Source organism: Leptosomus discolor, chromosome Z (genome assembly GCF_034619465.1).
Source record: "Leptosomus discolor isolate bLepDis1 chromosome Z, bLepDis1.hap2, whole genome shotgun sequence".
Classification (NCBI taxonomy): domain Eukaryota; kingdom Metazoa; phylum Chordata; class Aves; order Leptosomiformes; family Leptosomidae; genus Leptosomus; species Leptosomus discolor.
Window position 1 is genome coordinate 5,303,462 of NC_141419.1, and position 15,861 is coordinate 5,319,322.

At 61.0% G+C, this 15,861-nt stretch overlaps 3 protein-coding genes across 4 annotated transcripts; 1 reads left to right on the top strand and 2 right to left on the bottom strand.

Moving 5' to 3' along the window:
* Positions 1 to 527: 527 nt before the first annotated feature.
* On the bottom strand, positions 528 to 2,527 carry NDUFS5 (NADH:ubiquinone oxidoreductase subunit S5). The gene is made up of 2 exons (XM_086479564.1): positions 2,265 to 2,527; positions 528 to 809 (listed from the first exon to the last, which is right to left on the bottom strand). The coding sequence occupies exons 1-2, from the start codon at positions 2,478 to 2,480 to the stop codon at positions 705 to 707; spliced, it is 321 nt and encodes a 106-aa protein (XP_086335690.1). The 5' UTR covers positions 2,481 to 2,527; the 3' UTR covers positions 528 to 704.
* A 970-nt stretch (positions 2,528 to 3,497) lies between these two features.
* AZIN2 (antizyme inhibitor 2) lies at positions 3,498 to 8,242 on the bottom strand. Its single transcript, XM_009948374.2, has 10 exons — positions 7,962 to 8,242; positions 6,996 to 7,162; positions 6,724 to 6,897; positions 5,785 to 5,957; positions 5,535 to 5,666; positions 5,058 to 5,223; positions 4,772 to 4,934; positions 4,587 to 4,699; positions 4,097 to 4,311; positions 3,498 to 3,757 (listed from the first exon to the last, which is right to left on the bottom strand). The coding sequence occupies exons 1-10, from the start codon at positions 8,008 to 8,010 to the stop codon at positions 3,616 to 3,618; spliced, it is 1,494 nt and encodes a 497-aa protein (XP_009946676.2). The 5' UTR covers positions 8,011 to 8,242; the 3' UTR covers positions 3,498 to 3,615.
* Positions 4,450 to 14,736, top strand: AK2 (adenylate kinase 2). 2 transcript variants are annotated; one of them, XM_086479682.1, is made up of 7 exons: positions 4,450 to 4,471; positions 9,975 to 10,111; positions 10,657 to 10,782; positions 12,647 to 12,757; positions 12,866 to 12,960; positions 13,668 to 13,740; positions 14,336 to 14,736. In XM_086479682.1, exons 1-7 carry the CDS (start codon positions 4,450 to 4,452, stop codon positions 14,555 to 14,557), a joined length of 786 nt encoding a protein of 261 aa, XP_086335808.1. In that variant the 3' UTR covers positions 14,558 to 14,736. The 2 variants fall into 2 exon arrangements, with proteins under 2 accessions (XP_086335808.1, XP_086335809.1); XM_086479683.1 differs by lacking the exon at positions 4,450 to 4,471 and having other exon boundaries at positions 9,974 to 10,111.
* The last annotated feature ends 1,125 nt before the right edge of the window (positions 14,737 to 15,861 follow it).

A 15,861-nucleotide genomic window follows, 5' to 3' on the forward strand; every position in this document is an offset into this window, starting at 1 on the left:
TTTCGAAGCAAAGCCCCCAGCGAGGAGACTCCGACACACTGAAAGAGCAGGAGAGAAACGGAATCCATCCGCTACCGCCCTGAATCCGGGTGGAAACGAGTTGTTTTAACCAGGTTTTCACCTCAGACCCCGCCACCGCCAGCTGGAGAGCGACTGGGAACAGCCCAGCACACACCAGTCCTGTGTGTGTAAATTATGATGAGATTTTCCAGGACAAGCTCGGATGTTGGTTTGGGTTTGGTTTTTTAACTCTTTCAGGTTATTCTTCTTGTTTCCAGCAGCGGTTGCCATCGGGGAGGCCTGCCCGCAGCTCAGCAGGAGGGACAGGCCGCAAGCACAACGGAAGAACTCGTGACAGCCCAGAGCACCAGCTCCCTCCAGGTCATTGAGCTCCTCAAGGGAGGATCCCCAGCACCGCTGAGGTGGTTCAGGGTGTCTCAAAACCTCCCCCGGCAGCACTGCTACAGAGAGAGACCCTCAAGCCAGGCTTCAGTCAGGAAAAAAAAAGACAAGCCAGAGCCAAACGCTGTTCCGAAGGAGACATTTACTAGCCCAAGCAACTATTCCCCTTCAGCAGGGGCAGGGTCCCCACGCAGAGCCCACCCCACCCCTACAGTGTAACCCGCTTGTGCCGGGGGTTTTCTTCCCAGAGGAGCTCCACGTCAGCGACTCCACAGGTGACCGACGGCCACGTCCCCCGCGGATCAAGGCCGCGGCTCCTCTTTGCCCTTGTGGCAGTCGGGCGGCGTGTACTTCCCCTCCTTGATCATCTTGTCCCTCTGCTCGAGGATGGTTCGCAGCCGCGCAGCCTGGCCAAGCGCACACGGGAGGGTCGGGGCAGACACACAGCGGGGGCGCAGCAGTCAGGGAAGCGTTGAGGTGGTCCCTAGAGCAGCTCCCGGCAGCCCCCCAGGAGCCGTGTGCGCGCGGAGCCCACGCTAACGCTGCCCTCGGGCTCCTCACGAGGCTTTGAGCCTCCAGCCAAAGACTTTTTGGTCTTTCAGGCTGTCGCAACGCATCTGACTGCTCGTGATAACTGGGTTTGATAACTGGGTTTTCAGCCCGCAGCCGGCCCCGCAGCGTTCTCTCCCATCGCTGCTGCAGCCGAGGACGGCCCGTGGCTGCTGCTGCAGAGCGGGGGGGGCCACGCAGGCAGGGAGGAAGGGTCTGCAGAGGACAGGGCCCTGCTGCTCCGTGCTGCCTGTCTGACCCGCTGCTACCAGAGCCCACATTGCCCTTTGGGGAAGGGGCTGCTGCAGGGCCAGGGCCCCCTACCCATACTGGGTAAGGCCCGCTGCCAGACGAGAGGTGGTACCTAATGCCCAGGGACACCCCTGGCAGTGCTCCCCACCCCAATCCCCCTCCCAGAGCCCCCAGAGCTACTCATGAGCCTGCCCTAGACCCCCAGCACCCTCCCCCCAGCCTGGCCTGGAGCCCCCAGACCTTCTCATGAGCTTGCCCTAGACCCCCAGGACCTCCCCCCCAGCCTGGCCTGGAGCCCCCAGACCTTCTCATGAGCTTGCCCTAGACCCCCAGCACCCTCCCCCCAACCTGGCCTGGAGCCCCCCAGCTTTTCCCAGCCCCTGCTCCAGCCTGGCCCTGGTGCCCCAGAGCCCCCTGCCCGCCCCCCAGCTTGGCCTGGACCCCCCCAGAGCTCCCTGCCCGCCCTCCAGCTTTTCCCAGCCCCTGCTCCAGCCCAACCCTGGTGCCCCAGAGCCCCCTGCCTGCCCCCCCCCGCTTGGCCTGGACCCCCCCGAGCCCCCTGCCCACCCCCCTAGCTTGGCCTAGACCCCCCAGAGCTCCCTGCCCGCCCCCCTAGCTTGGCCTGGACCCCCCAGAGCTTCCTGCCCGCCCCCCTAGCTTGGCCTGGACCCCCCAGAGCCCCCTGCCCGCCCCCCTAGCTTGGCCTGGACCCCCCAGAGCCCCTTGCCCGCCCCCCTAGCTTGGCCTGGACCCCCCAGAGCTCCCTGCCCGCCCCCCTAGCTTGGCCTGGACCCCCCAGAGCCCCCTGCCCGCCCCCCTAGTTTGGCCTGGACCCCCCAGAGCCCCCTGCCCGCCCCCCTAGTTTGGCCTGGACCCCCCAGAGCTTCCTGCCCGCCCCTCTAGCTTGGCCTGGACCCCCCCGAGCCCCCTGCCCGCCCCCCTAGCTTGGCCTGGACCCCCCAGAGCCCCCTACCCGCCCCCCTAGCTTGGCCTGGACCCCCCAGAGCCCCCTGCCCGCCCCCCCCCCCCGCCGTGCCCGCGGCGCTCCCGGCGGCGCTCACCAGCTTGGTGCGGTGCATGCACTCCATGAAGTCCTCGTACTCGGGCTGGCACTCCCGGCGGGCGCGGGTCTGGCCCAGGCCGTGCCCGCACTCTACCCACTCCCGCTCGAAGGCGTGACAGGTCCCGGCCTTGCCGTAGGGCTGCGGCATGCTCTGCCGCAGCAGCCACCGGTCCACATCGATGCCCAGCTGCCGCTGCAGCTCCCAGAACGGCATGGCTCCGCGCTGAAGTCGCGACGCGGGACGCTGTCACGACACCGCCACCGCCACCCCCAAAGCCGGCCCCGCCGCGCTTCCCGGGCCTGCCACAACCGCCGCCGTCCTTCACGGGCCTTTCACGACGCTGCCCGCCGTCAAGCGCAACCGCCGCCGCGACACCCAACGTCGCGCTTTGCGGCGGGGCGGCTTCGGCGGAGCCAGCGAGACGAGCGGCGCGAGCGCCCTCCCCGCGCTGCAGCGCCCCCTGGCGGGGCGGAGGTTCCCAGCCGCGCCCCACCGCCCCCTGCCGGCCCAGTACTCCCAGTCTCTTCCCAGGACGTCCTCCCAGTGCTCCCCCGAGCGATACCCCGCAGTGTTCCCAGTACCCCCACCCCAGCGCCCCAGTGTCCCCCCAGTGTCCCACTGCTCCCAGTGCACCCCACTCCCATGTTTCAGGGCGCTCCCAGTGCCCTCCAGTTCCCCCCGTCCCTGGCTTTCAGGGTCTTGAAGTGTCCCCATTCTTGGGATTTGTGGCCTTCCGGACACCCTCTCCCCCGCCGCAGCGCTGTGCCTGTGCGGGACCCCTACACACATCCCAGGGGCAGGGCCCTTCGCTAGGGGTGACGAGAGCTCCGGGACCGCAGGGGATGCCACCAGACCCCGGTCCTCCCCCCAGCAATACCCACATCCCAGAACCCACCCTGCTATTTCCATACCCCCCTGAAATCCCAGCAGGTCCCTCCGGATGCCTGAACAGTGTCCAAAATTTGGGTGAATGGCCCCACCTTCCCTAACGAGTAAAGCCAACTGCGTACGGCAGACTGATTATCCACTGCCTCCGGCACGGGGGGAGAAAGAAGAGCCGGGGGTTTCCTCACACGCAACCCTGAACCATGCTGGACAGCTGTTTATTACCATAACTCCTAAAAAAAAAAGAACCCAAACCCGCTCGGCGCCACCCACCCACCCCTTCGGTCGGCACACGCCACCGCTCGAGCAGGAGGAACGGGATTCACGGCGCGTACTTCAAAGTCCTCGCCGCGGGCCCCCCGTGAGAGCGGAGCGGGGCGATGCCGGCGGCAGGCTGGGCGATGCCGGCTGCCACAGCCCGGCCACCGCCAGGACCTTCACACCCCCCCGGTACCGGTGCTGCTCAGATGATGCTGGCCGGAGCGAAGACCGGGGGGACGCAGAGCGTCTCCGCCATCTCCCAGCCGCAGGACAGCGGGGTGCAGACGCTCTCACGGTCGTCTTCGGTTGGCGGCAGCTTTCCCTGGCAGAGCTGGATGGCTTTCCTGCAGGCGGGAGACAACCACGTGGGAGCAAGGGGGAGCGGCCCCTCGTGAAGCGCTGCAGGATGGGCCTGGGGAAGGGGGAGCTCGGGGGCTCTCACATCCCCCAGAGAAACAGCCCTGCCTGTGCCTTCTGCAGTGAAAAACTGGCTCAAGTCTGTCAATACTTAAAAAAACATGAGTTTTGACTCCGACACCAGTTTTTTACCCTGAATCTCCAGGTTCTGGGACTCAGATTTGATCCTTTCCCTTGGGCAAAGAGCCCAGGTGGAGGGAAAGACAGCGTCTCCCACGGGATTCAGCCCTGCCCCCTCGCCCTGCTCACACAGCTCCGTCTCTTACCAGGCCACACGGGACATGGCGTAGGTGATCTGCGGCTGGGGACACCCCTCAAGAGGGGACGGGGTGGTGATGGTGTAGGCACCCATGTCCTCAAAAATCAGCCAGTCCCCGACGTGCAGCTCGGGCAGCTCCAGGCTGTCGGCAATGCGGTCCTCGGCGTGGCCTGGGGGGCCGCGCAGGCTGCTGCCGTGCGAGGGGGGCTCCGGGCAGGGCCTCTGCAGGGGAGAGATGGAGGAGCTGCGGGGGATGAAGATGCCCCAGTTGCCACAGTGACCTGTCTTGTTTCCACCTTCCCTGAAGGTCCAACCCTGGGAGCTCATGGATTCTGGCTATAGCTCTCCTGGGACATCACCATGGCTTCTCCCCCACGGCCTCTGCTCGCCGGCACGGAGCCCAGGGCCAGTTGTGACGCCGGGGAGAGAGGGGTTGGTCGAGGCAACGCAACGCGAAGGACCCGCTGGGCTCTCCTCAAGCTAGACCAGACCCTCACCTTGTGCAGCTGAGGTCTGGGGCAGGGGCTGTCAAACAGGAGGCAGCTGAAGGCGCCGTAGATGCCATCGCTGAGGTGATACACGAGGCTCTTCTTGCTGCCAGACTCTTCCTCTGGAGGGGAGCAGGAAGAAGGCTCAGGGGGGCTCGGGAACACAGTTGGGCCCATCCTACCCTCCTACCTACCGTCAGAGCCAGGCTGGTCCGCGGGAACCTCTTCCCTGGCAGTGATGCTGGCAGCGAAGGTGAAGGCGGAGGTGACGTAGTATCGCCCGGGTGTCGCAACGATCTCCACCTCGCAGCCGTCTGGGAAATACAAGTCCAAGGCAGAGTTTATCACGGCAGCCATCTGGATGGGAAGAAGATGTTCCCCCCCTTGGTTAACTCATCCCCTTCTGCAGGGATACAGACCCAGAGGGACGCTCCAGCCTCGCTCTCTGCCTGCTGAGCGCAGGTGTTGGGAGCCGCGTACCTCTTCGAACCGGGCTCTGGTGTCCTCGGTGCCGGGGAATCCCCCTCCAATGTCCAGGAGGTGCATCTGGTAGCCCAGCTCTGTGCCCATCTCAAAGGCCAGCTGCGCCGCAGCCACGGACTGAGCGAAGGCCTGGGGCTCCAGACTGCGGCTCCCGAGGTGAAAGCTGAGGGCACAGTCCCTGTTTCAGCAGGGCTCACCCGTCCCCAGAGAGCAGCGGGGGGACATGGCACTGGGATGACCACTCACTGGGGGCAGCTCTGGGCTTCCCACACACCATCCCAAGCCAGACTGCCTGGCTGGTCCCACAGCGCTCCCCCGACCTTCTCTGAGGGCCAAACCTGCCCCAAATTGGTCCCAACAAGGGTCAATCTCCCCAGGTCCCTGCTGGTGGCTCCGTGGACCCCTGCAGAGCTCCCCACAGTCCCCTCCAACAGGGGCTGAGCTCTCCTACGGAAAAAGAACCATGTGCTGTACCTGATGCCAACAACCTCCACAGCCTGCTCCTTCGCTGTCTCCAGCAGGTGCCGGCAGGACTTGAGCGTGGTCCCAAACGTCATGCTCGGATGGGCAGAGGGGCTGGAGTCAGCAGCAACACCCAACAACATCCTGCAGAGCAAAGCCACGCCACGTTGAGGGGGTCTTTCAGGCCCTCTCTCACCCCACAGCCACCTCCCCAGCACCTAGTCCAGCCTCCCCACTCCCAACGACGCTGCCAGACACCTACCTGGCATGAGGGTGGCTCCTGGCCACCTTGCTCAGCTCCACCTCGTTGTCAAAGGTCATCAGCCGCACACCGTGGCTGGCTGCGTATTTGATGTGGGCGACCTGTTTGCAGGGGCTGCTGTAGAAGATCTTGTCAGCCGGGACTCCGATGCTCCGAACCTGGGCAATCTCTGCCTGCGGGGAAACGGCACGTGTGTGTGGGCAGGTCCTCGGGACCGGCGCTGCCCGTGCCTGGCCACCATCAGCCCTGGGCCTCGGCCAGCTTGCGGCACTGCGGAGGGCCAACCGCCAGCACGGCGGCCTGGGCTTTTCCCAGGAAAATCCGCAAGAGCTCAAAGGGATCACGGAGGACTTTGTCGTGGCAGGGGCAGGTTGCGGCAAGACGTTTACAAGCGGCGTGAGACCAGGAGGAGAGAAAAACAAGTGGGTTCAGCAGGCGTGGGTTTGGCACACGTGTCCCCTGAGAGCCGCAGGGAGGGTGAGGGCTGGCTGCAGCGCTGGTCTGAGCTGTCACGGCTCTGCACTTTCTCCTCCTGGTAACACGTCCTATTTAATTAGGTACAAGTAAGTGGCTTAATGGTTCCTCCCTGGAAGTCTGGCTATTGCAAATGACAAGCAGGAGGGAGCAGGGAGGCTCCCTTAACGCCACCAAGAGCTGGATGACCGTGGCAGTGGCACTCCAGGGATGTGCCTTGCCACCAGCCAAGCCTGCCCGTCAGGACACCAGTTCCAGAGACAGGAATGTTGGTCAAAGGGAACAAGCCTGAGTCACCAGACAGAGAGGACGGTGATTTCTGGGCTGTGTCGGGAGGGTTTTGACAGCAGGGGGAGACTCCTGCCTCTATAACTGTCATCTAATGAGTGGAAACTCAGGAAAGAAGAGTGAGCTCTGCCACTCTCCGACAAATGCTCATCCCGAGCTGTCCTCCCACGACCCTACCTTGTTGGTACAGGCAAAGCCTGCCCCCAGCTCAGCCAGCAGCCGAATCACCCCTTCACTGCCATTGCACTTAACCGGGAAGTAGGGTTTCACACGGGGCAAAGCCTTCAGGAAACGCAGGTGTTTCTTCACAATGTCCCCAAGGTCCGCCACGAAGAAGGCTTGCTGGTCACCCTAGGAGAAAGCCAGAGCGAGCAGCAGTCACCTCCCCGTGACTGCCTCTGCCAAGGGGGTGCTGGCTGCCAGGGAGCAGCAGAGCCACCAGCCCTTACCTCCTGGCACAGCTCCACGAGGAGGTTCTCCAGGAGGTCTCTGGTGGTGAAGCCCTCCTCCACCATCATGAAGTTGGATTCGTTCAAGTACCCATTCATGGTCAAGGTGTGATAACGCCAGTTTAAAGCTTCCTCAAGTAGAGTATAGCTTCTAAGTATGCAACATACTGGAAAAAGAAAGGGAGTATTAGAAGCAGGGCTTCAGAAGCTCCACCAGCGTACACCACCCAGCCTGCACTCCAAGGTTCTCCCCATCCCTCCCGTGGGCCGTACATGGTAGCACTGCCCTGGGTAGAGCTCTCTGCTGCTCTCCTCCAAACCAGTACCTCAGCTGAGAGCCCTACTGTGGGTTAAAGCATCTTCCCCAGGGGGAGGAGACATATTTCTCTGCAGCTCAGACCTTTGTTTTGGCACACAGCAGCCCTGTCTTCTTCAGCAGCAGTTCAGGCACCAACATGGTTACCAAAAAAGCCAACTTCACTGCAAAGCAGATGGCCTACATAGACCAGAACGTGTCCCTTCACACTCTGGCATACAGCTAGCTCTGCTGTACGTTGCATGGGGTGAAGCTCCCTTGTGGTTTCTAAGTAGCTGAAGTCTCACGGACCCACCTTCCCAGGCACAAAAGCCCCAGGACAAGGGAGGCAACTTTAAAGAGCACAGCACAGGCCACTCGCTGCCACTGGCTGACCCAAGGATGGTCTGGATCCGCGCTGTGGTTCCAGTTCCACGTCTCTCCCACAACACAGGGTGCGGAACAAGGAGACAAGTGAAGCCGCACGGCGCTTCCTGGCTCGCACACTTAGCAGAGCTTTAGCTTTAAGCTTGCGCACTTAGCTTTAACAGTCTCCTCCCCTGGATCCAGCCCGTTCTGTAACCCAGGGAGCTGATGACCTAGCGCAAGCTCGCAAGCTCGCAGGAAACATTTCCACTCTAATAATCCAGGTCTAGCTCCAGGGCTCTTACAGGAACGTGGTCTCTCTGATCTGAAGCGAGCGGGAGGCAGAGGTTTCATTTCTCGGAGCTGCGCACCACCTCCTCCTCTGCAGAGACCTACTTAGGACATTTTGGATGGGAACCAGGAGAAAGACCACGCTGACCCCGGAGCAGCAGGGTGTTGTAATGCCTTGAGCAAGCGCCACCAGTGAACTCCAGAGATGGGAAACAGGGAGAAAAAACGCATTGCTAACCAGCACCCAGCCCGCCCTGGTCAGGCACAGAAATGATGAGCGATTAAGTGGGTCATTCCTGCCAGCCCCGGGCAAACATACCCCAGCCTCGGACATCCCCTCCCTTACCAAGGTCCAACGCCTCCCTCCTGGGTGACTAGTTGTGCTGCCAGGGGGGCCCCCCGAGGAACGCCGAGCTCCCGCAGCACCCCGAGGTGTAGCTGTTGCTGGGGGTCGGAGGTCTCTGGGGTGAAGCAGTGCAAGGAGTTAGTGAGGGAGAGGGGCACTGATAGCAAGATACCTCCACCCACCATTCCCAAAAGTCAGCATCCGCAGGCAGCCTTCGCCAGCCCCCTCCTCACTGTGCCAGCTTCCCCAGCAGCCCCACGCAGTGCCCCCCACTCTGTTACCTTAGAAAGCATTTAAGGAGATTATGCCCATGGGTCTCCCAAGAGAATGAACCGGCCCCAGCGGTGGCTGTTTATCCTGTTCTCTTCCCTGCCTGCCCCAAGCCCCTGGACCAGCCACCCCTGCAGAAGCAGGGGGGGGACACGACTCTGCAGCCCTTCTATCCCAGCACCCCCCTCCCTGCTCTGCCTCACAACTGTGGTCATGGCAACCAAACCCAGCCACCCCATTGGCTGAACTGCCTCCGAGCATCCTTCATCCTTTTTGGGGATTGCTCTCCTCCTTACTCACCCCCTTCCCAGGGCTGGGGCTGCCCACAGCAGACACCCCAGGTTCTCACCAAGTCTCCATCGTGCCAGCAGCTCATCCCCAGCCTGCCTGCAGCCTGGCACTCGTGGCTGCGTGTGCATCGCATGCGCAGGGACCCTCGGGAGAAAGAGAGCCCAAAATACCTCTGAAATATTGCTGCCAGGGAAACGAGGCTTCCTGCAGATTAAAGGCTGAGCAGCGCCTGTTTGGCTGGCACACCGGCCGGGGGAGGTAGTCGGGAAGACGTCAGGGGACTGGTTCTGCCCTTCTCGTGCTGCTGCCAGTTTTGGTGGGTTTCCGGGCAGCAGATCCAGCTCTGCCATATATGCAGATGTCCTGCCTGGTCGATCACTCCTGTCTTTGCCTGCATTTGTGTGCTTGGAAACAGTTCCACTGTTCCATCCCAAGAACACCACAGCCTGAGCAGGGGATTCTTTAATTCTTCTTGTTAACTTGCAATTCCCTCTCTGGTGTCACTGAGGAGACAATGTTCTGTGTATGGAGGGTTACCTGCCCCCACTGAGGAGGTGAGAGGGTTCCTTGTATTCAACACTGTGGTCTTGGCTTTGCCGTGGGCTCTCCTGGCAACCAGGGCTAAGGAAGTTCTTGTCTCCTGTGAGATCCTGGCCCGTTTTCCCAGTGCTCTGACCCAGCGCTCAGCCCTGGACAGTGCCGTGCAGGATTCGGGGGGGGGGAGCCGTACAGAAAGCACCGCACTGCCAGGAGGGCAGAGAGACGCCAGGTCTCGGCAGCGTGGCACAGAGCATCGCAGTGCCCGCTCGCTTCTGGATGCGCCGTGACGCACCGCCCACGCCGTGCAGCCTGGTGAACCCAGCCCACGCAGAGGCCAGTGGCCCACGCAGCGCCCGGGCCACCACGGCCGGCGGCGAGTACGGCGCGCTTCAGCCCGCGCAGTGCCGCATAACCCCGCCCACTCCCTGCGAAACCCCGCCCGCTCCCTCAGTAACCCCGCCCTCTCCCCCACGAAACCCCGCCCACTTCTCGTCTAACCCCCCCGCCCGCCGGCTGCGGAGCCCCGCCCACGAGGCGCGCGGCCCCGGCATCACCGCCCATTGGCCACGGGGCGGGGCGGGCGCGCAGTCGGCGGCGGCCATGGCTCCGAGCGCGCAGGCGGGGGGCAGCGGCGGCGGGCAGGCCCCGGGCCCGGGGCTGCGGCAGGGCATCCGCGCCGTCCTGCTGGGGCCGCCCGGTGCCGGCAAGGGCACGCAGGTGAGGGGGCACCGGGGTGAGGGGGCACGCGGGGCCTTTCCCAGTAGGGCTGCGGGCGTCCTGGGTCGCCTCCTGGCAGCGGCCGGCGGGACCGGGCCGACCGGGCCTCTCCACCCCCGGGCCCAGCCACTGAACCCCCGCTTAGAGGGACGCGGGCGACCGGTTTCCAGTGCCCCGCCGAAGGACTGGGGCGTGCGGCCTGTCCCCGCTCCGCAGGGCTCCGGGTCTCCCCTCCCCTGGGGGCTCGGGCATACGGACTCGCCGCCCCCGGAGACCCAGGCGCCGAGGCCCTTCGTCCCGGACCCCCTCCCTAGGGCCGGCCGCGGGGCTTCGGTGCCGTGACCCCGCTGCCGGAGCACCCGGCCCTCAGGACTGTGTGCCGGGCCGTGCCACGTGCTGGCCGGTCGCAGACGATCGTGCTGCTGCGAGCGGGGACAAGGCCCTACCGGGGCCGGGGACCCAAACTCCAGCTGGGCCTCAGCCCCCGCGGTGCTGCCTCCGAAACCCTGACGGCGAACTCACCTTGTGTCTGACCTCTCCCACAGGCGCCGAAGCTGGCCGAGACCTACTGCGTCTGCCACCTGGCAACTGGGGACATGCTGCGGGCCATGGTGGCCTCGGGGTCCGAACTGGGCAAGCGGCTCAAAGAGACGATGGATTCAGGGAAGCTGGTGGGTAGCGGGGAGATGGGCTGGGAGGGGAGATTCCAGGCAGCACCTGGAATGAGAGCAGCCATAATTAGAAGCCTCAGTGACAAAACCCAATTAGTGGAGGAAGGCAGATTGCAGGGTGAAGGCAGGGGTGGGGGTTTTCCTTCTCATTATCTTGCAGGACAAACATTCTATGAAAACATCCTTGCTCTCCAAAATTGCTCTGTGCTTACCAGCAGCCTGCGTCCCTGCGTTGGTTCTTTCTGCCATCGTGCTGTTACACAGTCTGGCCGGCTATTTTGTGGCTCCTCAACAGTTTGAGGTGAAGGTTTATCCATGGAGCTGCAGGGTGTTACAGCCGTGCTTTGCGGCTCCCGTTTGTCTTCACGTGATGCCTGGGCTCCTGCGAGGTGGAAGACTTTGTTCAGAGGGTTCCTCTGCCTTCCCAGCAGTGGCATAAATGCCGTTTGCCTGTAACTGTAAGGTGAAAATACACTTAGGGGTGTTGCCGTGGTAGTTGCAGTGGGTGCTGCGTAATGCTGTGTGAGAGACATGCTTTGGATCCCCAAGAGACCAGAGTTAGGATCTCCGACACACTTATTTTCTGAGGGTCTAATTATCTTGCCAGAATATTTTGGGGAAACTTGAAGGACGGCAAATTGCAGCGACTTGCCCTAAAGCGAAGCAGCACGGGGCCGATCTTGGGCATCGCTGCTGGCTGTCGTTCTCCCCATGACACCCCATGGAAAACCTGCAGGCCCCAGGTGGGAAGAGCGACGTGGCTTATCTCCAGCTTTCGCTCAAAGCTTGCATTGCAACACCCAGCCTGCAATAGCCCGGCTGGTTATGAAAGATAGGGACGTTATCTGGCAAGGCGGGTGGTATCTGCCACGTGTGTGTGTGTGGCAGCCGGCACCGCGGGTGCTCCGCAGGTATATCCTAGCCGCGTCCTCTGGCGCTGTGATAACTCAGCTGGGAGCACAGCAGCCTTCAGGACGGGTTTTTATGCTCGATTACGAAGCAGGACGCCGTTCTCCGAAAGGGGTAATCAGGAAAGCACAGAAGGGACTTGTTGCTTCCACCCAGACTGCCCCCTGCCTGTACGCTTCCCGCTCCGGGGCTCTTGTTTACGTGTGACGTGACAGTCTGGTCCCCAGTCCTGCTGGGTCCCAGCTGCGTGTGCTGGAGAGAACGGTGCTGCTGAGGAGAGCTGCTCTGGAAGAAACAGCTATTGTTGGGGCTGCAGCATCTGGTAGTACTTTCCAAATGCTGCAGTGTAGGACAGGCACTAATCCCAGCGGTACGCTGAGATCGTGATACGGGGAAAAACTCCTGCGAGGCCAGAGCTTGTCAGCAGCTGTTGAGCATTTACCTCCACGCAACGTTTATGAGAGTCAATGAGCAACTCGCCTGCTTTGCCCTTCCTGTCCAGGCCCGCCTACCGAGGGGACGTGTGGGTGAAGGTAGAGAGTAACAGGAAATAAAGGTTGTGTCGGTATTTTGTATTGTGAATTGGTTTAAAAAAAAAAATAATAATTTAAGGAGTTTGTCTTCACGCTGACAGTGTCCTGGGAAATACAGCAACCTGCGTAACAGTGAGGTTACACTGCTGGTCCAGCGCTGCACGGGCTGGAGTGTCCCTGGTGTGAAATGCCTCCTTAGCCACCTCTCGGTGTTGACACCCATGGCTTCCCTGACGTGGGCAGGTCTGAACACGCCGCTTTCGCCCTGTTAACCGCGGTGGCTGCTGGCTCTGGGACCGAGAACGGCTGTAAAAAGGGGTCTGGTGCAGCCTGGGCGCTGGCATGAGCGCAGCAGCTCTGGGGGCAGCTGTGTGTAAGATCGGCGTGGCCCTCCTGAGTGTGTGCCCGTCTCCTCTCCGCAGGTGAGCGATGAGATGGTGGTGGAGCTGATTGAGAACAACCTCGACTCCCCTCCCTGCAAGAACGGCTTCCTCCTGGATGGCTTCCCACGCACGGTGAAGCAGGCCGAAATGGTACGTGAGCTCCTGTTCGGGGTCTGCTCTGGCGTCTCCCCCTCCCCTGGAGACGGGGGTCCCTTGGCTGTGCCTCGGCGCCTCTGAGCTGGGTGTTTTCTGTTGCAGCTGGATGAGCTCCTGGAGAAGAGGAGAGAGAAGCTGGACTCTGTCATCGAGTTCAGCATCCCCGACTCCTTGCTGATCCGGAGAATCACTGGACGGTAATCCTTCTCTGCCAAACCCTCGGTGCACGGGGTGGGGTTTCCTAGTTCAGAGGAGAGTATCTTAATTTTGGATCCTCATGTCATTCTCGCAGTGTTTTGGGCTAGCTGCGGTGCTGGTCTGTGTTCGGTTTCTGCTCTGTTTGAGCATTCCTGCCCTGATCCTGCAGCTGGGCCAGCCTTGAACAGAGGCCCTTCATCGCCCTATCAATAGGGGTTGCCGATCTGAATCGGCGTCCTTGGTGACCCAGCCCAGCCTTTACGCCCAGCGTGCGACAGCTGATGTCTCGTGCTCTCTCCGGAGCTGCGACTGACTGCCCCCTTACGCAGGACACTGCATTCACGTTTGGGCAGTGCCAAACATCCCAGCTGGGGTCAGCTGTGGCCCTGCAGGTGCACACACAGGTCCCACTGCTTGCTGTTGCCCTGTGTCACCCTCACACCCCCAGGAGCTAGTCCCCTTCCCCACTACAGCATAAAGTAAAAATCAAAAGGATTTTTTTTTTTTTTTGATTTCCATCTCCTAGCGCAGCTGCTTTTTTCAGATGCCTGAAGAGGCCCTTGGTACAGAAATAGCTAGAAGAGATTTTTCTTAATAGAGGCTAATTGGGTTGCTATTGCAGATGTTTCTGTGCTGATGAGTGGCAGGTTCAGGAGACCTTGTCCTGGCACCAGGCTACTTTGCTGACACTTGCTTTCTGTCTTAGGCTGATTCACCCAGCGAGCGGCCGCTCCTATCACGAGGAGTTCAGACCCCCGAAAGAGCACATGAAGGACGATGTATGTGAGCTCCCAAGGCCGCAGCTTACGTTGCTTTGGGTTTAGCTGATGCTTTGCAGGATCCCTGGAAAAACTTAACTTCTTTCCTTCTCTCGTACCTTCTGTCCTGGCTTTCTGGGGAGCGTGGGGAGCTGCCTGGGCAGCCTGAGCCAACGGCACCGCAGGGAGCGAGGCCTGGAGGGATGAGTGAAGGGCATGGCCGTTCTGCAGAGCTGGCCTGGGCTCTGCCAGCCTCGGAACTTGTTGGACTCTGTCCATAGCTGAAGTTGCGGTGGGTTGCGACTGGTTTTCCTCCTGGGGAGCAACTGTAGCTGGTGTCTGCTCTGGAGGCTCCTTGGGCTCCTTTTAGCAAGCAGAGTGGTGTGTGCGGGAAAGGCCACGGTGCTGAATCCTTCTCTCTTCAGTGACTGCTCTGGGACTGGTCCGGCTGCCCTGGGTTCGCCCCGCTCTCCCCTGCGGACCTGGGGATTGCTTCTGCCGCTCTGCATTGTAGCCGGTCTTGGAGGAGGGGAGCAGGGGTTGTCATAGCTGCGGAGAGAAGGGGGGAGCATGCCACGCTGCAGCTAGCTGGAGACTGTCCCCTTGCTTCTCCCAGGTCACTGGAGAGCCCCTGATCCGCCGTTCAGATGATAACGAAACAGCCTTGAAAACCCGCCTGAAGGCCTATCACACGCAGACCTCTCCTCTGGTCTCCTACTACAGCAAGCGAGGGATCCATACGGCGGTGGATGCCTCCCAGTCTCCCGACGTGGTGTTTGCTAGCATCCTGGCAGCCTTCTCGAGAGCAACATGTAAAGACCTGGTTATGTTCATTTAGGGCTCTGTCCCAGGACTGAGCTCTCCCTTTTCTCTCTCTTTCTCTCTCTGTCTCTCCATCTCTGTCTCTCTGGGGCCAGGGAGGGTGAAGAGCTAAGCAGAGTAGAAGAGGAGGGGACAAGATGATGCAGCCCAAGGCAGGGCTGTGCTAATTCTCTATTAAACAAGCTGTTAACGGTCTCTATCTCGGTATATGTGAACGTCAGTCTGTCTGCAGATGCCGGAGGTTTGGCCCCTAGAGGTCGCAGCGAGCCCGAGCACCAGCCGCCTGCTGCCAGAAATGGGGTGTGCACCCCTTTGGGTCAAAAGGCTTTTGTTTCATTCTGTAGCTCCCTGGAAGGAGGTGTACTTTCCGCTCCTCCTGGCTGCTCCACAGAGGACTAGGAGAAGGTTGGAGATCAGGACTCAGCAGTGGGGGGAAGGACCTTCACAGGGTGCCGAATAGGTGATGCTCTCTGTCGGCTGCAGGGAATGAAACACGGGGTTGTTTGTGGGAAGCATGCGAAGGGCTGCGTGTGTTGGCTGGGGGAGCAGCCCTGGGAGGGACAGCTTGGCTGTGTGCGGGAGTGCAGCCTGCTGCTGCTCGGGGCTGGGTGAGAACTTGTTCTCATTGTATGTGTTTTATTCTCTGTGGGATGGCAGGTGAGCTGAGAGCACAGCCTGTCTTCCTCCCGTGGGGCTTGTGGGGCAGGAAAGAGGGTGGGTGAGAGCTGGGGGTGTTCAGCCTCTCCTCGTTCGTGGGCCCCAGTATAGCAAATAAGCGAGATGCTTTTTGCCTTTTTTTTTATATTTTAACAACATGAAGCCTCTGGACAGAGTCTGGCAGTCACTGTGTGTGGCAAGTTGGGATCTTCTGAGGACAAGAGAAGGACTTGGGTTTTATCTCTTCCCTCTTGCCTTGGCTTTGGCCAAGGAGATGAAGATGTGTTGAGCTTCTCCTGATCCCAAAGTCTAAATAAAGCCTTACTGCAAAACAAATGATTTTTCAAGGCCTAGAGAGACAGCGTTATTAACCACTGGCTTCATGTGCCCTTCAGCCAACGACCTTCGTTAGGAGATCATGGAAATGTACTAGTTTCTTGAGCAAATCAAGCAGCTCTGTCAGGCTGCCCATTTGAGGACACCATGTGTGGTGTGGTTAGTGCCCCGGCTTCTGCGGGCTATTACGCTGCTATATGGTGACCCTGCAAGGCTGGTGAGGACCTTTGCCCATGTGGGATTCCAGCCCTTCCTAGAGGACCCCGCTGTAAATGCAGATTGGCCCAGATGAAACTTTGTCCTTTGGCCTTCCATGTATGTTTACTG